The sequence below is a fragment of the Pseudophryne corroboree genome, chromosome 1 (genome assembly GCF_028390025.1).
Source record: "Pseudophryne corroboree isolate aPseCor3 chromosome 1, aPseCor3.hap2, whole genome shotgun sequence".
Lineage (NCBI taxonomy): Eukaryota > Metazoa > Chordata > Amphibia > Anura > Myobatrachidae > Pseudophryne > Pseudophryne corroboree.
The window spans coordinates 919,960,482-919,983,392 of NC_086444.1; the positions used below are offsets into that span (position 1 = coordinate 919,960,482).

The 22,911-nt window shown below is 47.7% G+C and overlaps 1 protein-coding gene across 5 annotated transcripts in view; it reads left to right on the top strand.

Annotated features, from left to right (window-relative positions):
* C1H4orf33 (chromosome 1 C4orf33 homolog) overlaps positions 1-22,911 on the top strand; it is a 651,328-nt gene that overhangs the window by 324,140 nt on the left and 304,277 nt on the right. For all 5 annotated transcript variants that reach the window (XM_063920350.1, XM_063920351.1, XM_063920352.1 and 2 more), the window contains 2 exons: positions 11,776-11,827; positions 22,431-22,630. In XM_063920350.1, the coding sequence (XP_063776420.1) occupies positions 11,776-11,827; positions 22,431-22,630 (252 nt within the window). The remainder of the gene's footprint in view (positions 1-11,775; positions 11,828-22,430; positions 22,631-22,911) is intronic.

The window sequence follows — 22,911 nt, forward strand, 5'->3', positions numbered from 1 at the left end:
AGCAGGAAGGTATCCTAAAATGTATTTACACACATACTGGTGTTATACTGCGACCGGCAATCGCCTCAGCCTGGATGTGCAGTGCTGGTTTGGCTTGGTCGGATTCCCTGACTGAAAATATTGATACCCTAGACAGGGACAGTATATTACTGACTATAGAGCATTTAAAAGATGCATTTCTATATATGCGTGATGCACAGCGGGATATTTGCCGACTGGCATCAAGAGTAAGTGCGCTGTCCATTTCTGCCAGAAGAGGGTTATGGACGCGACAGTGGTCAGGTGATGCGGATTCCAAACGGCATATGGAAGTATTGCCTTATAAAGGGGAGGAGTTATTTGGGGTAGGTCTGTCAGATCTGGTGGCCACGGCAACAGCTGGGAAATCCACATTTTTACCCCAGGTCGCCTCTCAACATAAGAAGACGCCGTATTATCAGGCGCAGTCCTTTCGTCCCCATAAGGGCAAGCGAGCGAAAGGCTCCTCATTTCTGCCCCGGGGCAGAGGAAGGGGAAAAAGGCTGCAACAGACAGCAAATCCCCAAGAACAGAAGCCCTCTCCCGCTTCTGCCAAGTCCTCAGCATGACGCTGGGGCTTTACAAGCGGACTTAGGCACGGTGGGGGCACGTCTCAAGAATTTCAGCGCGCAGTGGGCTCACTCGCAGGTAGACCCCTGGGTCCTTCAGGTGGTATCTCAGGGGTACAAATTGGAATTCGAGACACCTCCCCCTCGCCGGTTCCTAAAGTCTGCTTTACCGGCGTCTCCCTCCGACAGGGAGGCGGTATTGGAGGCCATTCACAAGCTGTATTCTCAGCAGGTGATAATCAAGGTACCCCTCCTGCAACAGGGCAAGGGGTATTATTCAACGCTGTTTGTGGTACCGAAGCCGGACGGCTCGGTGAGACCTATTTTAAATCTGAAATCTTTGAACACTTACATACAAAGGTTCAAGTTCAAGATGGAGTCACTCAGAGCAGTGATCGCGAACCTGGAAGAAGGGGACTATATGGTGTCTCTGGACATCAAGGATGCTTACCTCCATGTCCCAATTTACCCTTCTCACCAAGGGTACCTCAGGTTTGTGGTACAGAACTGTCACTATCAGTTTCAGACGCTGCCGTTTGGATTGTCCACGGCACCCCGGGTTTTTACCGAGGTAATGGCCGAAATGATGATACTTCTTCGAAGAGAAGGCGTCTTAATTATCCCTTACTTGGACGATCTCCTGATAAGGGCAAGATCCAAGGAACGGTTAGTAGTCGGAGTAGCACTATCTCAAGTAGTGTTACGACAGCACGGGTGGATTCTAAATATCCCAAAATCACAGCTGATTCCGACGACACGTCTGCTGTTCCTAGGGATGATTCTGGACACAGTCCAGAAAAAGGTGTTTCTTCCGGAAGAAAAAGCTAGGGAGTTATCCGAGTTAGTCAGAAACCTCCTGAAACCAGACCGGGTGTCAGGAATCGACTCACCAAGCTGACATCTGTCCGCCGCTGCGGACTCCGTCCTGGGTCCCTGCGTTCATCTGTCATCCGCGTCTCTGCCATCAGACGCCATCCTGGGCCTGGGAGCGCTCCTGTGATAGCGGGCGTGTAGCACGCCGCGTTCCCGCTAGGCCGCGGCATGGGCGCCGCCATGACAGCCTCCAGCAGTCAGCATACGGCGGCCAATCCGGTGCTTGGCCGCACCCACTTTTCCTCACTCCACCAATGACTGTTTAACAAGGGGTATATATGAAGCTGCAGGATCAGTCTGCAGGCATCCTGAACTTTGTGTCACTCCTGCGACTCATGTGTAAGGATCTGGTTCCTGTTTCCTCCGTGTACCTGGATACCTACCTGCTGTTCCGTGTTCCTGGCTTTCTACCTGAGACTTTGTACTCCTGGTTACTTTTCACAGCTCCGTGGAACTTCAAGCCCCAGCAATACCTGCTTCCATCTACAGGCTTCACACTCATCACCATCTCTGTGTGCTTCAGCCTAGCAGTAGAGACTGACTCCAGGTGTGTTCCATCTCTCCACCTGTGATACAGCTTGCTTGCTGCCAGTGCTTCATCACCTGCACTGTGAGTCAGACTCCTGCCTCTGCTACCAGGTTTGCTATACAACACCATCTCTGCTGGTTCCATGTTTTAATCTGCTCTGGTTCCCATACCAGAATATTCTCTGCCAAATTATCACTCATCTGTTATCATCACTACCGGTTATTATTTCATCAGTCACCATTCATTCTGTTACCATAGACTTTCAGCTGCCACGCTGTACAATTGACATTTGCATTTCCTACTGTTATTTTCTGCTGCCGTTTTGTGAACCATCTGTTTAATAAATATCATTGCGCTCATGCGCAGAAACATAATTCAGCCTCCTCGTTTTCTCCCATCCACCTCCACTGACCCACTAGCGCCCCCTCCGGGGACACAGACAAAACCAAGTCTGACAGTAAGTTCAGGATCGATGGACTCGGATGGTGGACGGAGTGTGGGGTCAGAGGCCTTGCAAAATCTGGTCTCCCGTCTGGATGGTCAAGAGGCTGCGCAGCAGCAGATGTTCCAGTTCCTGCAAGGGATGTCCTCCCGGATAGATACACTACAGCAATCCCTGCCTAGTGTACACACTTCTACAGTTCCTGTTACTCCAGCACCTGCCAGTACTGTGAGTTCCTCTATGCCGGCTGCATCAGCTCCAGTGTCACGTCTGCACCTGCCCGTGCCAAGCAAGTATGATGGCAGCCCAAAGTTATGTCGCGGGTTTCTCAACCAATGTGAAATCCAGTTTGAATTGTTGTCACATAATTTCCCCACGTCAAGATCCAAGGTTGCCTACATCATCTCTCTACTTTCTGGATCTGCTTTGAGTTGGGTGTCTCCTCTGTGGGAACGTGCCGACCCTCTGATTAACAACTATACAGAATTCGTGTCAACCTTCAGACGGATCTTTGACGAGCCTGGTCGTGCAACATCAGCTTCTGCAGACCTAATCCAACTTCGTCAAGGTACCCGTAGTATGGGACAATATGTCATCCAGTTCCAGACGTTGGCCGCAGAGATTCAGTGGAACAATCAAGCCCTGGTAGCAGCTTTCTGGCATGGACTCTCTGATCGGATCAAGGACGAACTGGCAACCCGCGATCTTCCTGTACAATTGTCTGATTTAATTTCCCTGTGCATCAAGTTGGACTCTCGCATCCGCGAACGCAACAATGAACGTGCTCGGAGTGAGCCACGCAGATCAAGGATGATACCTTCCGTACAGTTCCAGTCTCCACCTTCTGATGAGCCTATGCAAATAAATAGGTCCCGCCTAACCCCTGAGGAGCGGTCAAGAAGACTTCGTGAGAGACTTTGTCTTTATTGTGCGGCTGCAGGTCACCAGATTAATTCCTGCACAGTGCGTTCGGGAAACGCCAGATCCTGACTTGTAAAGGAGGAGTCAAGTTGGGATCTTCTAGACAAGCTCCTTCTAATCAAGACCTTATCCTTCCTGTGACTTTAGAGACTTCAGTTGGGCTTCAGTCTGCATCAGCATTAGTGGACTGTGGAGCCGCAGGAAATTTCATCACCCAAGCTGCAGTAAATAAATTTTGCTTGCCTGTATGTGAACTTTCTTACCCAGTCTACATTACCGCCGTGGATGGTAGCCGAATCTCCAAGGGGAATATTTCTCACCAAACTGCACCAGTGGTTTTGGGAGTTGGGTTTCTACACTCAGAATTAATAAAGTTCTTAGTCATTCCTCAAGCCACCCAGGAGATCGTTTTGGGCATGCCCTGGCTCCAGCTACACAATCCACAGTTTGACTGGTCAACGTTACAACTTACTTCATGGGGTTCACATTGCCATCAGTCCTGTTTAGCCCAAGTTTGTCCAATCAAGTCTACTGAAGTAAAAACCCAGTCAAGTCTTCCTGCGGCTTATCAAGATTTCTCTGATGTCTTCAGTGAAAAGGCCGCGGATGTCCTGCCGCCCCATAGAGAATGGGATTGTCCCATCGATCTCCTTCCTGGCAAGAAGCCACCTAGGGGGCGTACCTACCCGTTATCTGTTCCTGAAACTGAAGCGATGAGCGACTACATCCGGGAAAATTTACAGAAGGGATTCATCCGTCCTTCATCATCACCCGCTGGTGCAGGCTTCTTCTTTGTTAAAAAGAAGGATGGAGGACTGCGTCCATGCATTGACTACCGGGGTCTCAATGACATTACCATTAAAAATAGTTATCCATTACCACTCATTACCGAATTATTTGACAGAGTTAAAGGAGCCCGCATCTTCACCAAGCTAGATCTCCGCGGTGCCTACAACCTCATCAGAATCCGGAGTGGTGACGAATGGAAGACAGCTTTTAACACTCGAGATGGTCATTACGAGTACCTGGTAATGCCATTCGGGTTGAGTAATGCCCCAGCAGTGTTCCAACACTTTGTGAACGAAATCTTCCGTGACGTTCTGTATAAATACCTCGTTGTTTATCTGGATGATATCCTCATCTTCTCCCAAGATCTTCCCTCTCATCGTCTACAAGTCCGTGAAGTCCTCCGACGTCTTCGTGAGAACCGGCTCTACGGTAAACTATCCAAGTGTACCTTTGAAGTTTCCTCTATACCCTTCCTGGGTTATATAATTTCCGGATCGGATCTCCAGATGGACCCGACAAAGTTGGAAGCCATTGCCAATTGGTCCATTCCAAATTCTCTCAAGTCTATTCAGCGGTTCCTGGGATTTGCCAACTACTATAGGAAATTTATTCGGGGATTCTCCACTATCATCGCTCCTATTACCAACTTAACTCGGAAAGGGGCAGACCATTCCAACTGGTCAGAAGAGGCTTTAGCGGCCTTCCAGAAGATCAAGCTGGCCTTTATGTCTGCTCCAGTTCTGTCCCAGCCAGATGTAAACAGACCGTTCGAGTTGGAGGTGGATGCCTCTACAGTTGGAGTTGGAGCTGTTCTCTCCCAGAAGGGAACCGATGGGAAAATCCACCCCTGTGGATTTTATTCTCGTAAATTCCTCCCTGCAGAAGCTAACTACTCCACTGGAGATCAAGAACTACTGGCGATTAAGCTGGCCCTCGAGGAATGGAGGTATCTCCTGGAAGGGGCCAAACATCCGTTCAACATCTACACGGATCATAAAAATCTGCTATATTTAAAGGCAGCCCAGTGCCTTAATCCTCGCCAGTCCAGGTGGGCTATGTTTTTCTCACGTTTTAACTTTAAGCTTCATTTCCGCCCAGGTTCGCAGAATGTTAAAGCTGACGCCTTATCCCGATCTATGGAATCCGAAGAGGAAACGCCTGACTCAGTTCCACATTCCATCCTGAGTCCAGTGGTATTTGCTGCATCTCAAGTCTCCCCAGCTCCTCCTCCTGGTAAGACTTTTGTTTCCCCAGAACTCCGTCCCAAGTTGCTGTCTTGGGCCCATCAATCCAAGTTCACTGGTCATCCCGGTGTCCTGAAAACCTTCAAGTTCCTCTCTGAGACATACTGGTGGCCAAAGATGAAAGCTGACATCAAGGATTTCGTAGCATCCTGTCCTAAGTGTGTGCAGCACAAGACTCCTCGTCAGTCTCCAGCAGGTCAGTTACAACCATTGTCTATTCCTAGTCGCCCTTGGTCACACCTGTCCATGGACTTTATCTCCGACCTTCCTCCTTCTCAAGGATACAATACCATCTGGGTTGTAGTGGATAGATTTACCAAGATGGCCCATTTTGTTCCTCTCCAGGGTCTCCCTTCTGCCCCAAAACTCGCCCAAATCTTCCTACGGGAGATTTTCCGCTTACATGGTCTACCCTCAGAAATAATATCCGACCGAGGTGTACAGTTTGTAGCGAGGTTTTGGAGGGCTCTCTGTTCTGCCATGCAGGTTAAACTGAAGTTCTCGTCATCTTACCACCCTCAGACGAATGGGCAGACAGAGAGGGTAAATCAAGAACTAGAGACATTTTTAAGATTGTATGTTTCATCTTCTCAAGATGACTGGTTTGATCTGCTCCCATGGGCCGAGTTTGCCCACAACTTCCGCTACCACACTGCTACTGAGACAACTCCATTCTTTGCAGTATATGGGCAACATCCTCGTGTTCCAGACTTCCAAGAACTCCCTCACATGGATGTTCCTGCTGCCACTACTGCCCTGAGTCAGTTTTCTTCAATCTGGAGGAAGATTCACATTTCTCTCAAAAAGGCCTCCAGCCGGTATAAATACTTTGCTGATCGCAAAAGACGCGCAGTTCCTAGCCTGAAACCTGGGGACAAGGTTTGGCTGTCTACCCGGAACCTCCGTCTTAGGGTCCCGTCTATGAAATTTGCACCACGTTTCATTGGCCCCTTCCCTGTCGAAAGAGTCATCAACCCTGTGGCCTACAAGCTGAAGTTACCACCTTCTCTGCGAATACCTAATGCTTTTCATGTTTCTCTCCTCAGACCTTTAGTCCTGAATCATTTCCAAAGAGCTCTTCCAGTTGGCCCCAAAGTTCGAACTCAGCGGGGCGTGGAGTTCGAGATTGGCAAGATTCTGGATTCCCGTTGCCGGTATGGACGTCTTCAATACCTTGTCGATTGGTCCGGTTATGGCCCAGAGGAGAGAAGTTGGGTGAATTCGTTGGATGTCCATGCTCCAAGGTTGGTCCGTGTCTTCCATAACACTCATCCTTCCAAGCCACGTGGGTGTTCGGTGCCCACCCTTAAAGGGGGGGGTACTGTCAGGAATCGACTCACCAAGCTGACATCTGTCCGCCGCTGCGGACTCCGTCCTGGGTCCCTGCGTTCATCTGTCATCCGCGTCTCTGCCATCAGACGCCATCCTGGGCCTGGGAGCGCTCCTGTGATAGCGGGCGTGTAGCACGCCGCGTTCCCGCTAGGCCGCGGCATGGGCGCCGCCATGACAGCCTCCAGCAGTCAGCATACGGCGGCCAATCCGGTGCTTGGCCGCACCCACTTTTCCTCACTCCACCAATGACTGTTTAACAAGGGGTATATATGAAGCTGCAGGATCAGTCTGCAGGCATCCTGAACTTTGTGTCACTCCTGCGACTCATGTGTAAGGATCTGGTTCCTGTTTCCTCCGTGTACCTGGATACCTACCTGCTGTTCCGTGTTCCTGGCTTTCTACCTGAGACTTTGTACTCCTGGTTACTTTTCACAGCTCCGTGGAACTTCAAGCCCCAGCAATACCTGCTTCCATCTACAGGCTTCACACTCATCACCATCTCTGTGTGCTTCAGCCTAGCAGTAGAGACTGACTCCAGGTGTGTTCCATCTCTCCACCTGTGATACAGCTTGCTTGCTGCCAGTGCTTCATCACCTGCACTGTGAGTCAGACTCCTGCCTCTGCTACCAGGTTTGCTATACAACACCATCTCTGCTGGTTCCATGTTTTAATCTGCTCTGGTTCCCATACCAGAATATTCTCTGCCAAATTATCACTCATCTGTTATCATCACTACCGGTTATTATTTCATCAGTCACCATTCATTCTGTTACCATAGACTTTCAGCTGCCACGCTGTACAATTGACATTTGCATTTCCTACTGTTATTTTCTGCTGCCGTTTTGTGAACCATCTGTTTAATAAATATCATTGCGCTCATGCGCAGAAACATAATTCAGCCTCCTCGTTTTCTCCCATCCACCTCCACTGACCCACTAGCGCCCCCTCCGGGGACACAGACAAAACCAAGTCTGACACCGGGTCTCAGTGCATCAATGCACAAGGGTCCTGGGAAAAATGGTGGCTTCCTACGAAGCGATTCCATTCGGCAGATTCCACGCAAGAACATTTCAGTGGGATCTGCTGGACAAATGGTCCGGATCGCATCTTCACATGCATCAGCGAATAACCCTGTCCCCAAGGACAAGAGTGCCTCTCCTGTGGTGGTTGCAGAGTGCTCATCTTCTAGAGGGCCGCAGATTCGGCATTCAGGACTGGATCCTGGTGACCACGGATGCCAGCCTGAGAGGCTCGGGAGCAGTCACACAGGGAAGAAATTTCTAGGGCTTGTGGTCAAGCCTGGAAACGTCACTTCACATAAATATCCTGGAACTAAGGGCCATTTACAATGCTCTAAGCCAAGCAAGACCTCTGCTTCAGGGTCAGCCGGTGTTGATCCAGTCGGACAACATCACGGCAGTCGCCCACGTAAACAGACAGGGCGGCACGAGAAGCAGGAGGGCAATGGCAGAAGCTGCAAGGATTCTTCGCTGGGCGGAAAATCATGTGATAACACTGTCAGCAGTGTTCATTCCGGGAGTGGACAACTGGGAAGCAGACTTCCTCAGCAGACACGACCTCCACCCGGGAGAGTGGGGACTTCATCCAGAAGTCTTCCACATGATTGTAAACCGTTGGGAAAAACCAAAGGTGGACATGATGGCGTCCCGCCTCAACAAAAAACTAGACAGGTATTGCGCCAGGTCAAGGGACCCTCAGGCAATAGCTGTGGACGCTCTGGTAACACCGTGGGTGTACCAGTCAGTGTATGTGTTCCCTCCTCTGCCTCTCATACCCAAGGTACTGAGAATCATAAGAAGGAGAGGAGTAAGGACTATACTCGTGGCTCCGGATTGGCCAAGAAGGACTTGGTACCCGGAACTTCAAGAGATGCTCACAGAGGAACCGTGGCCTCTACCTCTAAGAAGGGATCTGCTCCAGCAGGGACCCTGTCTGTTCCAAGACTTACCGCGGCTGCGTTTGACGGCATGGCGGTTGAACACCGGATCCTGAAGGAAAAAGGCATTCCGGATGAAGTCATCCCTACCCTGATCAAAGCCAGGAAGGATGTAACCGCACAACATTATCACCGTATTTGGCGTAAATATGTTGCGTGGTGCGAGGCCAGGAAGGCCCCTACAGAGGAATTTCAACTGGGTCGTTTCCTGCATTTCCTGCAAACAGGACTGTCTATGGGCCTAAAATTAGGGTCCATTAAGGTTCAAATTTCGGCCCTGTCGATTTTCTTCCAGAAAGAACTGGCTTCAGTTCCTGAAGTTCAGACGTTTGTCAAGGGGGTACTGCATATACAACCTCCTTTTGTGCCTCCAGTGGCACCTTGGGATCTCAATGTAGTTTTGGGGTTCCTAAAATCACATTGGTTTGAACCACTCACCACTGTGGACTTAAAATATCTCACATGGAAAGTGGTAATGCTGTTGGCCCTGGCTTCAGCCAGGCGTGTCTCAGAATTGGCGGCTTTATCCTATAAAAGCCCTTACCTAATTTTTCATTCGGACAGGGCAGAATTGAGGACTCGTCCTCAATTTCTCCCTAAGGTGGTTTCAGCGTTTCACCTGAACCAGCCTATTGTGGTACCTGCGGCTACTAGGGACTTGGAGGACTCCAAGTTGCTGGACGTAGTCAGGGCCCTGAAAATATATGTTTCCAGGACGGCTGGAGTCAGGAAATCTGACTCGCTGTTTATCCTGTATGCACCCAACAAGCTGGGTGCTCCTGCTTCTAAGCAGACTATTGCTCGCTGGATTTGTACAATTCAGCTTGCACATTCTGTGGCAGGCCTGCCACAGCCAAAATCTGTGAAAGCCCATCACACAAGGAAGGTGGGCTCATCTTGGGCGGCTGCCCGAGGGGTCTCGGCGTTACAACTTTGCCGAGCAGCTACTTGGTCAGGGGCAAACACGTTTGCTAAATTCTACAAATTTGATACCCTGGCTGAGGAGGACCTGGAGTTCTCTCATTCGGTGCTGCAGAGTCATCCGCACTCTCCCGCCCGTTTGGGAGCTTTTGTATAATCCCCATGGTCCTTACGGAGTTCCCAGCATCCACTAGGACGTCAGAGAAAATAAGAATTTACTTACCGATAATTCTATTTCTCGTAGTCCGTAGTGGATGCTGGGCGCCCATCCCAAGTGCGGATTGTCTGCAATACTTGTACATAGTTATTGTTACAAAAATCGGGTTATTATTGTTGTGAGCCATCTTTTCAGAGGCTCCTCTGTTATCATGCTGTTAACTGGGTTCAGATCACAGGTTGTACGGTGTGATTGGTGTGGCTGGTATGAGTCTTACCCGGGATTCAAAATCCTTCCTTATTGTGTACGCTCGTCCGGGCACAGTATCCTAACTGAGGCTTGGAGGAGGGTCATAGGGGGAGGAGCCAGTGCACACCAGGTAGTCCTAAAGCTTTACTTTTGTGCCCAGTCTCCTGCGGAGCCGCTATTCCCCATGGTCCTTACGGAGTTCCCAGCATCCACTACGGACTACGAGAAATAGAATTATCGGTAAGTAAATTCTTATTTTTTTCTCTCCACTTTATCTCTCACCATGCTTTTGATAAATAACCCCCCCCCATGTCATGTACAGACAAAATACTGGAACCCTACATTAGCCCCTACATCGGTACATATTTACTAAGGGGGTCATTCCGAGTTGTTCGCTCGCAAGCTGCTTTTAGCAGCTTTGCACACGCTAAGCCGCCGCCTACTGGGAGTGAATCTTAGCTTATCAAAATTGCGAACGAAAGATTAGCAAAATTGCGAATAGACACTTCTTAGCAGATTCTGAGTAGCTCCACACTTACTCGGCATCTGCGATCAGTTCAGTGCTTGTCGTTCCTGGTTTGACGTCACAAACACACCCAGCGTTCGCCCAGACACTCCTCCGTTTCTCCAGCCACTCCCGCGTTTTTCCCAGAAACGGTAGCGCTCTTTCGCACACACCCATAAAACGTCCTGTTTCCGCCCAGAAACACCCACTTCCTGTCAATCACATTACGATCACCAGAACGAAGAAAAAACCTTGTAATGCCGTGAGTAAAATACCTAACTGCATAGCAAATTTACTTGGCGCAGTCGCACTGCGGACATTGCGCATGCGCATTAGCGACTAATCGCTCCGTTGCAAGAAAAAAATACAGAGCGAACAACTCGGAATGACCCCCTAAGTACGTTGTTATGTATGTAAATATTTATTTATAAGTATGATGTAAGCTATATACATTTATAAAAGCAATACCTTTAAAGGTGGTTACACAGTAAGTGATAAAGTAAACGACGTAGCTCACTTTGACCCTTCCTGAGCGACGTCGTTTACTAGATTGCCCAGTGTGTATGCTGCTCGGCCCCGTGGGTCGTTAACGACCCTCTTTGTCGGCCGTGCATGCAGTTCAATTTGGACTCATCGTCCAAAACTGCATGCACCAGCTGGCCGCGGCATGACATCACTGTGCGATATTATTAGTGATATCACTCTGTATATGCCCGCCGTCGGGCGGCCCGGGATGGGAAACACTAGGCGATGTCTCTCACCGAGCACATCTCCTAGTCTGTGCCCGCCTTAAGTCCCTTTGATATTTTTGTCAGTATTGGAAATATTCAAATGTAGTTACATATTAGTTTAAGTTAAATTTAACTGGCTGATATTCTCCTTGGATGTCTCTGAGACGCCCAGGGAGTTAGACATACCTTAAGTTTAGAAATTTTGATCTAAATTGTTATTTACTTTGTTTAATTTTGCTGAACTGAACAATACTCTGCAGAATATAGAAATTAGGCTCATTTAAGGACAGCAAACAGCACATTGTTTTTTGTTTACACATTAAAAACAGAAGACAGCATAGCGAAAGTTATATCTGAATGGTTTTTTAATCTTCGGAATGGTGGAGCAGTGCTGGCTTAGTGTTATACGGTTATGCAGGTGCTTCTCTGTGCACAGCGTGAAACCAATCATACCTGCGTATGTACTGTACCTCTTCCCAGTCGTAGTTATACTAGAAATCACTCAAGTATATACTATTGTGTCCTTTTATTTTTGCAGACACGGGCATCATTTGGTGCTGCTGCTTTCACAACGCAGAAATATTTGGAAGGTAAGTGAGGATTGTGGTTTTGCAGAAGACTTCAAACCTGCTGAGCTGCCTGAAATGTGAATCATAAACATTTAAAACAGTAGAAATTCAGATCCTCAACTCGGCACCACAGAAGAGAAAATGAGCTACCTGGGGCATCGTCTGCCTTCTCTTTCCTCGTCCTTTCATTCCCAGCCTTTGCCTGCCAAGCAGCCATTTAATAAAATGAAATTTCTAATTAAAGCTGGCATGTTCTGCACAACACAGTTGTCAGCTATAAAACAGGAGGGCGGGCGAAGATTAGGGATAATACAGTTTAGAAACCTTTAGCTTCATCCTTTCTTTTTAACTCCATGAATAATTAGTGGTGATTTGCCAAATTTAGAATGTGCGTGCACTCCACAGCTCTTGGCTTCATCACAGGATGATTATATCTAATTGATAATTTGAACAGAGTGTTAAGTGCATCTGTATAACCCCATAAGTAATGAGAACCTCACAGGCATTGAAGGAAATGTCATTTGAACTTATAGCACTGTTTATGCAGAAAAAAAAGCTACATAACACAAATAAAACATATATAAATAACTAGAATATTACCAGTGCCACAAAGAAGTCCCAATGCACTCTTCCAGGTACATATTTACTTGCAGCTGACAGTGCTTAATAGGTCTAAAGACAGCCCCCCATGATATTTGTATTATGTCACTGTTAAGGGGAAGATGTAAGTATGCATTTATTTAGTCTGTATAATGGTGCTATATAAAGTCAGCTTGCAGTTAGTTACTTTTGCATCTCCTCTCTTACATATCTCTACTTTTTTCCTAGTGCTGTCCTGTCAGTCTTAATATAATGTGATACTACTGTTCTAATTCAGTCACTTGGGGTATTCTAGTGGGTTGGAAACACCTGTGAAGTCAGTGGGGCGGGGTATGATGTAAATGTGTGGTGGGTACTGTCATGATCCTAGGCACGGCGATTCCCCAGATACGCCAATCTGCGAATCCCTGCCACGTGACACCATTACTGGATACCTGAGCGCGTGCGTTAATTTCAACACGGTCACTGCCACGAGCCAAAGTACAAACATTTAGGTTATGACCCAAGGCAAACTTATGGGTTTTGCCTGCACCCAGAATTGTTAATATTTTGGTAACGCCTCTTTCTCTAACGTCCTAGTGGATGCTGGGGACTCCGTAAGGACCATGGGGAATAGACGGGCTCCGCAGGAGACAGGGCACTTTAAGAAAGAATTTGGATACTGGTGTGCTCTGGCTCCTCCCTCTATGTCCCTCCTCCAGACCTCAGTTTGAATCTGTGCCCGGACGAGCTGGGTGCTGTTTAGTGAGCTCTCCTGAGCTTGCTATAAGAAAGTATTTTGTTAGGTTTTTTTATTTTCAGGGAGATCTGCTGGCAACAGACTCCCTGCAGCGTGGGACTGAGGGGAGAGAAGCAGCCCTACTCACTGAAGATAGGTCCTGCTTCTTAGGCTACTGGACACCATTAGCTCCAGAGGGATCGTACACAGGATCTCACCCTTTGTCGTCCGATCCCGGAGCCGCGCCGACATCCCCCTCGCAGAGCCGGAAGACAGAAGCCGGGTGAAAGAAGCAAGAAGACTTCAAAATCGGCGGCAGAAGACTCCAGTCTTCAAACTGAGGTAGCGCACAGCACTGCAGCTGTGCGCCATTGCTCTCACACTAAACCCACATACTCCGGTCACTGTAGGGTGCAGGGTGCAGGGCGCAGGGGGGGGGCGCCCTGGTCAGCAATTAGGACCTCTTGGCAAAAGTTGGGCATATATACAGTTGGGCACTGTATATATGCATGAGCCCCCGCCATAATTTTACACAGAAACGTGGGACAGAAGCCCGCCGCTGAGGGGGCGGGGCTTCTTCAGCACTCACCAGCGCCATTTTCTCTCCACAGCTCCGCTGAGAGGAAGCTCCCCAGGCTCTCCCCTGCAGATTCACGGTAGAAGAGGGTAAAAAGAGAGGGGGGGGGGGGGCACATAAATTAGGCGCAAAAACATTATATACAGCAGCTACTGGGTTAACACTAAGTTACTGTGTGATTCCTGGGACATATAGCGCTGGGGTGTGTGCTGGCATACTCTCTCTCTGTCTCTCCAAAGGGCCTTGTGGGGGAACTGTCTTCAAAAAGAGCATCCCCTGTGTGTGTGGTGTGTCGGTACGCTTGTGTCGACATGTTTGACGAGGAAGGCTATGTGGAAGCAGAGCGGGTGCAAATGAATGAGGTGTCTCCGCCGACGGCGCCGACACCTGATTGGATGGATATGTGGAAGGTTTTAAATGATAATGTTAATTCCTTGCATAAAAGGTTGGATAAAGCTGAAACCTTAGGACAGTTGGGGTCTCAGCCCATGCCTGATCCTATGTCGCAGAGGCCGTCAGGGTCTCAGAAGCGCCCGCTATCCCAAATTGTTGACACAGATACCGACACGGATTCTGACTCCAGTGTCGACTATGATGATGCAAAGTTACAGCCTAAATTGGCTAAAGCTATACGTTATATGATTATAGCAATGAAGGAGGTGTTGCACATCACAGAGGAAACCCCAGTCCCTGACAAGAGGGTTCATATGTATGGGGAAAAAAGGCAGGTGGTGACCTTTCCCCCTTCACATGAGCTAAATGAGTTATGTGAAAAAGCTTGGGAATCTCCAGATAAAAAAACTGCAGATTTCCAAACGGATGCTTATGGCGTATCCTTTCCCGCCAACGGACAGGCTACGCTGGGAATCCTCCCCTAGGGTGGACAAAGCTCTAACACGCTTATCCAAGAGGGTAGCCCTGCCGTCACAGGATACGGCCACCCTAAAAGATGCTGCGGATAGAAAGCAAGAGGGTACCCTGAAGTCCATTTATACACATTCAGGTACCTTACTAAGGCCGGCAATTGCGTCGGCCTGGGTGTGTAGTGCTGTAGCAGCATGGACCTTATCTGAGGATCTGGATACCTTGGACAAGGATACTATATTAATGACCCTGGGGCATATAAAAGACGCTGTCCTGTATATGAGAGATGCTCAAAGAGACATTAGCCTACTGGGCTCTAGAATAAATGCAATGTCGATTTCTGCCAGAAGGGTCCTGTGGACCCGGCAATGGACAGGCGATGCCGACTCAAAAAGGCACATGGAGGTTTTACCTTACAAGGGTGAGGAATTGTTTGGGGAGGGTCTCTCGGACCTGGTCTCCACAGCTACTGCTGGAAAGTCAAATTTTTTGCCATATGTTCCCTCACAACCTAAGAAAGCACCGTATTACCAAATGCAGTCCTTTCGTTCACAAAAAGGCAAGAAAGTCCGAGGTGCGTCCTTTCTTGCCAGAGGCAGGGGCAGAGGAACGAAGCTGCACAACACAGCTAGTTCCCAGGAACAGAAGTCCTCCCCGGCTTCCACTAAATCCACCGCATTACGCTGGGGCTCCACAGGCGGAGCTAGGCCCGGTGGGGGCGCGTCTCCGAAATTTCAGCCACAAGTGGGTTCACTCCCAGGTGGATCCCTGGGCAATAGAGATTGTGTCTCAGGGATACAAGCTGGAATTCGAGGAGATGCCCCCTCACCGATACCTCAAATCGGCCCTGCCAGCTTCCCCCTTAGAGAGGGAAATAGTGTTAGCTGCAATTAACAAATTGTATCTTCAGCAGGTGGTGGTCAAGGTTCCCCTCCTTCAACAAGGAAAGGGTTATTATTCGACCATGTTTGTGGTACCGAAACCGGACGGTTCGGTCAGACCCATATTGAATTTAAAATCCCTGAACATATACCTGAAAAGGTTCAAGTTCAAGATGGAATCGCTCAGAGCGGTCATCGCAAGCCTGGAAGGGGCGGATTTTATGGTGTCTCTGGACATAAAGGATGCATACCTTCATGTCCCCATTTATCCACCTCATCAGGCGTACCTCAGATTTGTGGTACAGGATTGTCATTACCAATTCCAGATGTTGCCGTTTGGTCTCTCCACGGCACCGAGAATATTTACCAAGGTAATGGCGGAAATGATGGTGCTCCTGCGAAAGCAGGGGGTCACAATTATCCCGTACTTGGACGATCTCCTCATAAAGGCGAGGTCCAGAGAGCAGTTGCTGATCAGCGTAGCACGCTCTCAGGAAGTGTTACAACAGCACGGCTGGATTCTAAATATTCCGAAGTCGCAGTTGATCCCTACGACTCGTCTGCCCTTCCTGGGCATGATTCTAGACACAGACCAGAAGAGGGTTTATCTCCCGATGGAGAAGGCTCAGGAGCTCATGACACTGGTCAGAGACCTATTAAAACCAAAACAGGTGTCGGTGCATCACTGCACGCGAGTCCTGGGAAAGATGGTCGCATCATACGAGGCCATTCCCTTCGGCAGGTTCCATGCGAGGACCTTTCAATGAGATCTGTTGGACAAGTGGTCCGGATCGCATCTTCAGATGCACCGGCTGATCACCCTATCCCCCAGGGCCAGGGTGTCTCTCCTGTGGTGGCTGCAGAGTGCTCACCTTCTCGAGGGCCGCAGATTTGGCATTCAGGACTGGGTCCTGGTGACCACGGATGCAAGCCTCCGAGGGTGGGGGGCAGTCACACAGGGAAGAAATTTCCAAGGTCTGTGGTCAAGTCAGGAGACTTGCCTTCACATCAATATCCTGGAACTAAGGGCCATATACAATGCCCTACGTCAAGCGGAGACCCTGCTTCGCGACCAATCAGTTCTGATTCAGTCAGACAACATCACCGCAGTGGCTCATGTAAACCGCCAAGGCGGCACAAGGAGCAGGGTGGCGATGGCGGAAGCCACCAGAATTCTTCGCTTCGCTGTCAGCAGTGTTCATACCGGGAGTGGACAACTGGGAAGCAGACTTCCTCAGCAGGCACGACCTCCACCCGGGAGAGTGGGGACTTCATCAAGAAGTCTTCACGCAGATTGCAAGTTGGTGGGAACTGCCACAGGTGGACATGATGGCATCCCGCCTCAACAAAAAGCTACAGAAGTATTGCGCCAGGTCAAGAGACCCTCAGGCGATAGCTGTAGACGCACTAGTGACACCGTGGGTGTTCCAGTCGGTTTATGTATTTCCTCCTCTTCCTCTCATACCCAAGGTGCTGAGAATCATAAGAAAAAGAGGAGTGAGAACAATACTCATTGTTCCGGATTGGCCAAGAAGGACTTGGTATCCAGATCTGCAAGAAATGCTCACAGAGGACCCATGGCCTCTGCCTCTAAGACAGGACTTGTTGCAACAGGGGCCCTGTCTGTTCCAAGACTTACCGCGGCTCCGTTTGACGGCATGGCGGTTGAACGCCGGATCCTAGCAGAAAAAGGCATTCCGGATGAAGTTATTCCTACGCTGATAAAGGCTAGGAAGGACGTGACGGCTAAACATTATCACCGTATATGGCGAAAATATGTTGCTTGGTGTGAGGCCAGGAGTGCCCCCATGGAGGAATTCCAGCTGGGCCGTTTCCTTCACTTCCTACAGACGGGAGTGACTTTGGGCCTAAAATTGGGTTCCATTAAGGTCCAGATTTCGGCCCTGTCTATTTTCTTTCAAAAAGAACTGGCTTCTCTGCCTGAAGTGCAGACGTTTGTAAAGGGAGTGCTGCATATTCAGCCCCCTTTTGTGCCTCCAGTGGCACCTTGGGATCTGAACGTGGTGTTGAGTTTCCTGAAGTCACACTGGTTTGAACCACTTAAAACCGTGGAGTTAAAATATCTCACGTGGAAGGTGGTCATGCTATTAGCCTTGGCTTCGGCTAGGCGTGTGTCAGAATTAGCGGCAGAGCAGAATTGAGGACCCGTCCACAATTTCTGCCTAAGGTGGTGTCATTGTTTCATATGAACCAACCTATTGTGGTGCCTGTGGCTACTCGTGACTTGGAGGATTCCGAGTTACTAGATGTGGTCAGGGCTTTGAAGGTTTATGTAGCCAGAACGGCTGGAGTCAGGAAAACTGACTCGCTGTTTATCCTGTATGCATCCAACAAGCTGGGTGCTCCTGCTTTAAAGCAAACTATTGCTCGCTGGATCTGTAACACGATTCAGCAGGCTCATTCTGCGGCTGGATTGCCGCTGCCAAAATCAGTTAAAGCCCACTCCACGAGGAAGGTGGGCTCTTCTTGGGCGGCTGCCCGAGGGGTCTCGGCATTACATCTTTGCCGAGCAGCTACTTGGTCAGGTTCAAACACTTTTGCAAAGTTCTACAAGTTTGATACCCTGGCTGAGGAGGACCTTGTGTTTGCTCATTCGGTGCTGCAGAGTCATCCGCACTCTCCCGCCCGTTTGGGAGCTTTGGTATAATCCCCATGGTCCTTACGGAGTCCCCAGCATCCACTAGGACGTTAGAGAAAATAAGATTTTACTTACTGGTAAATCTATTTCTCGTACTCCGTAGTGGATGCTAGGCACCAGTCCCAAGTACGGACTTCTTCTGCAATACTTGTATATAGTTATTGCTTGCATAAGGGTTATGTTATAGTGCATCAGGGTTGTTCTGATGCTCTGTTGTTGTTCATACTGTTAACTGGGTAAGTTTATCACAAGTTATACGGTGTGATTGGTGTGGCTGGTATGAGTCTTGCCCTGGATTCCAAAATCCTTTCCTTGTACTGTCAGCTCTTCCGGGCACAGTTTCTCTAACTGAGGTCTGGAGGAGGGACATAGAGGGAGGAGCCAGAGCACACCAGTATCCAAATTCTTTCTTAAAGTGCCCTGTCTACTGCGGAGCCCGTCTATTCCCCATGGTCCTTACGGAGTCCCCAGCATCCACTACGGACTACGAGAAATAGATTTACCGGTAAGTAAAATCTTATTTTCAGAGAGTTGGGTTGGATACACAACAGAAAAACCAGAGCTAAAATGTATTGCTTAATTTAAGTATAACACATCAAAGCTTATGTTACAGAAAAGAAAGTTATAAGATATAATGTTAAAAAGTCAGTCACATCAGAAAAGACAATTTCAAGGAAAATAAAAATATGGAGATAAAACCCACCGATCCTAGCACATGCAGAGTGGAACGATGGGATAAAGTGAAGCCTCTTCAGATATTCGGGACATTACAGAGCCTGGATGCTTTTCCTGACTCGCTTATTTGATATTGCACAATTTGCAGTCTCTGTTTCTCCTATTTAAAACTCAGGCTGCACGTTCAACCCCCCCTCCCTCTGGAGAGTTTGTTTTTAACCCTTCCAAAGCCAGAGAAGGTTTTGAATGTCAGCTCATACTGGGCTCCCCAGCCACTCTCCTTCCAATAGCCTTTGAAGCTTGCCCATGGTTCTTGTGTAAACAAATGGCTAGTTCTGAGAGGACACAGACCAGGAAGGGCATAACACCTTTCTGGCCCTAGCTCTGGTTCTAGGGTAATTAAACTAGCTCTGGTCACGAGGAATTTCACACCTAAGCAATCAGTGTGTCTCTGAGTACTGTGGCTACAATGAAATGCCAGCAGATCAATCAAGCTTCTACCCTTTGACATGCAAAGACAGTTATCACATACTGGTACATTTATACATTGATCAGAATATTGATATCACATACATTGATTCTAACATGCCTATTTCTACTTGAAATAGCCTGGATCATGACAGGAACTAAGTACCTTGGCCTCTCTGAGACAGTCTGGTTATGTAAGATAATGGTGGGGGTGGCCGAGACTCCGCCCTCATCTATTACCCCGACTGAATCACATAAAAGGCTAGGAAAAGTGACTGTGTGAACCAATAGCTTCCCATTCATATGCACAGTTACAGCCCCTTCTAGGCTGCATACACAACATTGACTTTTGGTGATGCTTCGTACACAGCCTTAAGCATGTAACCTTGGAGAACTAGCCACATGCACCATTATACTTACTGTAACTCCCCAAATGAGGCACTACTCTTATGGGTTGCTGGGATTTGGGAGGGAGTAATTCATTATGCACCCATATTGCAGCAGGTCACAAGCAGCGGGAGATGTTTGTGTAATAGGTGGTTGGCGGTGGTGGTGGGGGTTATGCAACAGACGGACTCAGTTGGTAGGCGGTATGTATTTTTCATGCTCTGCTGGAAAACAGCATTGGAGCATTTTCAAGGAACTTCTGTAGTAAAAAGCAGTCTTACACACGAATAAAAGTACAATGCACAAGGTGCCAATAGGATAATGCAGTCAAAGGAGAAAATTAGTTTCCCAAGTGCCCCAAAATAACATTTGTTCTATCTGTCCTTTTCTGACTGCAGTTCTGCATTCTGCTCAACCTGGTTACCTGCTTACGGTCCAGTCAGGCTCCTGCCCACTTTGGTCCATCCTCTTAATTTACTAATTAGTAACTCCTCTGCCTATGACAGTTTGCAATCAATTACACATTACAAATATATCCTATAATAAAGTCTTCTTTTATTATCCCAGCTTCCAACTCTGCTCCTCAAGTTTGTAAAGAAAGACAGTGCCTCTCATAAACCTCTCTAGGACCACACCTATTCTTCTTTTCTCATATATAGAACCAGCTTGTTGCAGCTTTAGCAGTTTGAGATTATTGCACTATTTCCAATTGGCTCAAGTCGTGATCCTTCTCCGAGACTCTCCAAAACTCTATCTTGGTGCTGTACCCGTTCAGACACTCCGTCCTGGTCAGACCTACCCCACGCTTGGAGGAACTCAGCCAGATGTGTGCCCGGAGTAGCACTGGATTAAGTAAGCTCCTTAGCTGTACAACTCCTCATCAACTGCTGCCTTTGTCTGCTACTGCTTCAGTGCCAGACAGATTATTCAATGCCTACTGTCCTGAGGTCTGCTACTGCGTGTCCTGAGATTCTCGTGTCCTTACACTGCAGTCGCAGCTTCTTGTTCTGAAGTTCAATTTACTGACTACTGTCCTGAGAATCCTATTGTTGCTTCCTGTTTCGGTGTTCCTGTTACTGCTCGTTGTTTTAAGTTCCAGTTGCTGCCACCTGTCCTGAAATTCCGGTTGCTGTTTCCTTTTCTGAGATTCAGTTGCTGTCTCCATGTCCTGAGGTTCCAATCATTACCTGCTTTTCTTAGGTCCCAGTTGCTGCCTACAGTTTTGAGTTCCCAGAGTGCTGACTTCCATCCTAATAAATCTGGAGATAGCTGCCTGGCACCATAATACTTGATTGTTATGTTCAGAATGGTTTCTCAAAGAAGGTTATCCGATAAAGAGACTGCTTGGGAATCTACTTCAAGTAATTGTCCCTTCTTCCATGGTCTAAATTATCTGTTAGTAAATGTGTGATTTAGACCCTAAAAAACAAAATTGATCAAAAATCAACCAAACATCGACCAAAATTGACTTTTAGTAAATATACCCCACCATGTGTTGAGGTGATCTAATGAGAAGAACTGTTATACAGTAGATGGGAAATAAGGGATAAATTGTCCTCCTATAGGCAGAGTTGAGGTCAAGTCCTTTTGTACTCTGTATCTTTTGTGTTTTCGCTCTGCTTATGCTGCGGAGCCAGGCATATACAGCATGGATGATGCAGAGCCATATGCAATGCAGTTGCGTTTCCACTTGAGACTGTAGGGTTAGTACTGGACTGTAATGAGGCACTCTCTCGTAGGAAGTGTCCACTGAGGGCCTATTGATGGAATTGCTGGCTGTGCAGAAGTGCAAATACACCTGTTTTCAGACTGATCTTTTGCACTTAATATAGGGCTGGGGACGGGGCAATTGTTCACTGATGACTGGTATCAAACCAAGCACATGGAGAGAAGCAATCTGGCTGGGGACATGTGTACAACTCTGCATACAGGCAAATATGCTCATTCAGCTCAGTGGGAGTAGTTATTGCGGACTGGTTTCAACTTTACTGTGGCCCCTTTGAGATCATCGACAAAATTTGGGATCAACAAGGTTAGCTCTGGCATCATCACTTCTGGACTCTATCCATTGATAGTCCACCCATCTCCATCCTTTTGGATGTATGCTCTTTTAAAAGTCAATTGATAAAGTTAAATAAAATGAGATATTTATTTACATTAAAAAAAAATCACCATTTCAATTAAAAACAGAAAATCTGGATGCAAGATTATGGGGTCTATTTACTAAGCCTTGGATGGAGATAAAGTCGCTGGAGATAAGGTACCAGCCAATCGGCTCCTAACTGCTATGCCACAGGCTATATTTGAAAAATGACAGTTAGGAGCTGATTGGCTGGTACTTTATCTCCAGCGACTTTATCTCCATCCAAGGTATAGTAAATAGACCCCTAGATGTTAATTGCAGGCCTTGATGTTCTAATAAAAACAGTGTCAGCTAATTGACGTTGCAGATATGAAGTTGTTATACATTCCTTTACATCCCTTAATAAATTCAGCCCAATTTATTCTCAGTGACCTCATAATCAGAATACTGTATTAGGCTTGTCTGTTCTACATTAAGTAGCCCTAATGTAAACAAGATTACCTGTGGTCATTTACATATATGTATATCCTCATTGAGTTACAAACCCTCTGGGGGCCACTGAGCAGCACTGTGTGTTACATTTGTCATTGTCATGCAGAGACTTTGTCCTTCACGCTCTTGCATCCAGGGGATATGTAGAAATAATGCAAACCAACACTTTTGTGAGTCCCTTAGGATGAGTCTATAATATCTTGGTTCTTTTCATACACAGGCGTGTCTACCACTGTCCTTTCAAGCGTCCACTACAGAGGTGACATGGAGAGGTACAGCACTCCTTCCATGGGAATATTTCCCTCCTACGGTAGACCGATTTAATGCCTATGCAATCCATGGTTCTGGCTTGAAGAGAACTTACGAGGCACTTTATCCTGTACCTGAAAAGGAAGTGCAAGTGGGTCAGCAACCCGATTTGTAAGTGTAGAATAATTGTGTTGCAAGTATTGATGTGGACAACTTTTTTATTATGTAAAAAGGAATGATTGATCTCACTCCACAATAGGCTGAAGGCAATCCTAGTAACAAGGGAAACAAAAGAGACTGCTGGAGCTGAAATGCAGTTACCGTTCAGGCTTTTGATTACTAATTGTAGGCATTTGACAAAGTTGTTTGCGATAGTCATGATTTGAACAGAATTGTTTACTGCTAAAAGCAGTTTGTAAAGAAGCTTTCAAAGCAGCTACATTTATTTTGCA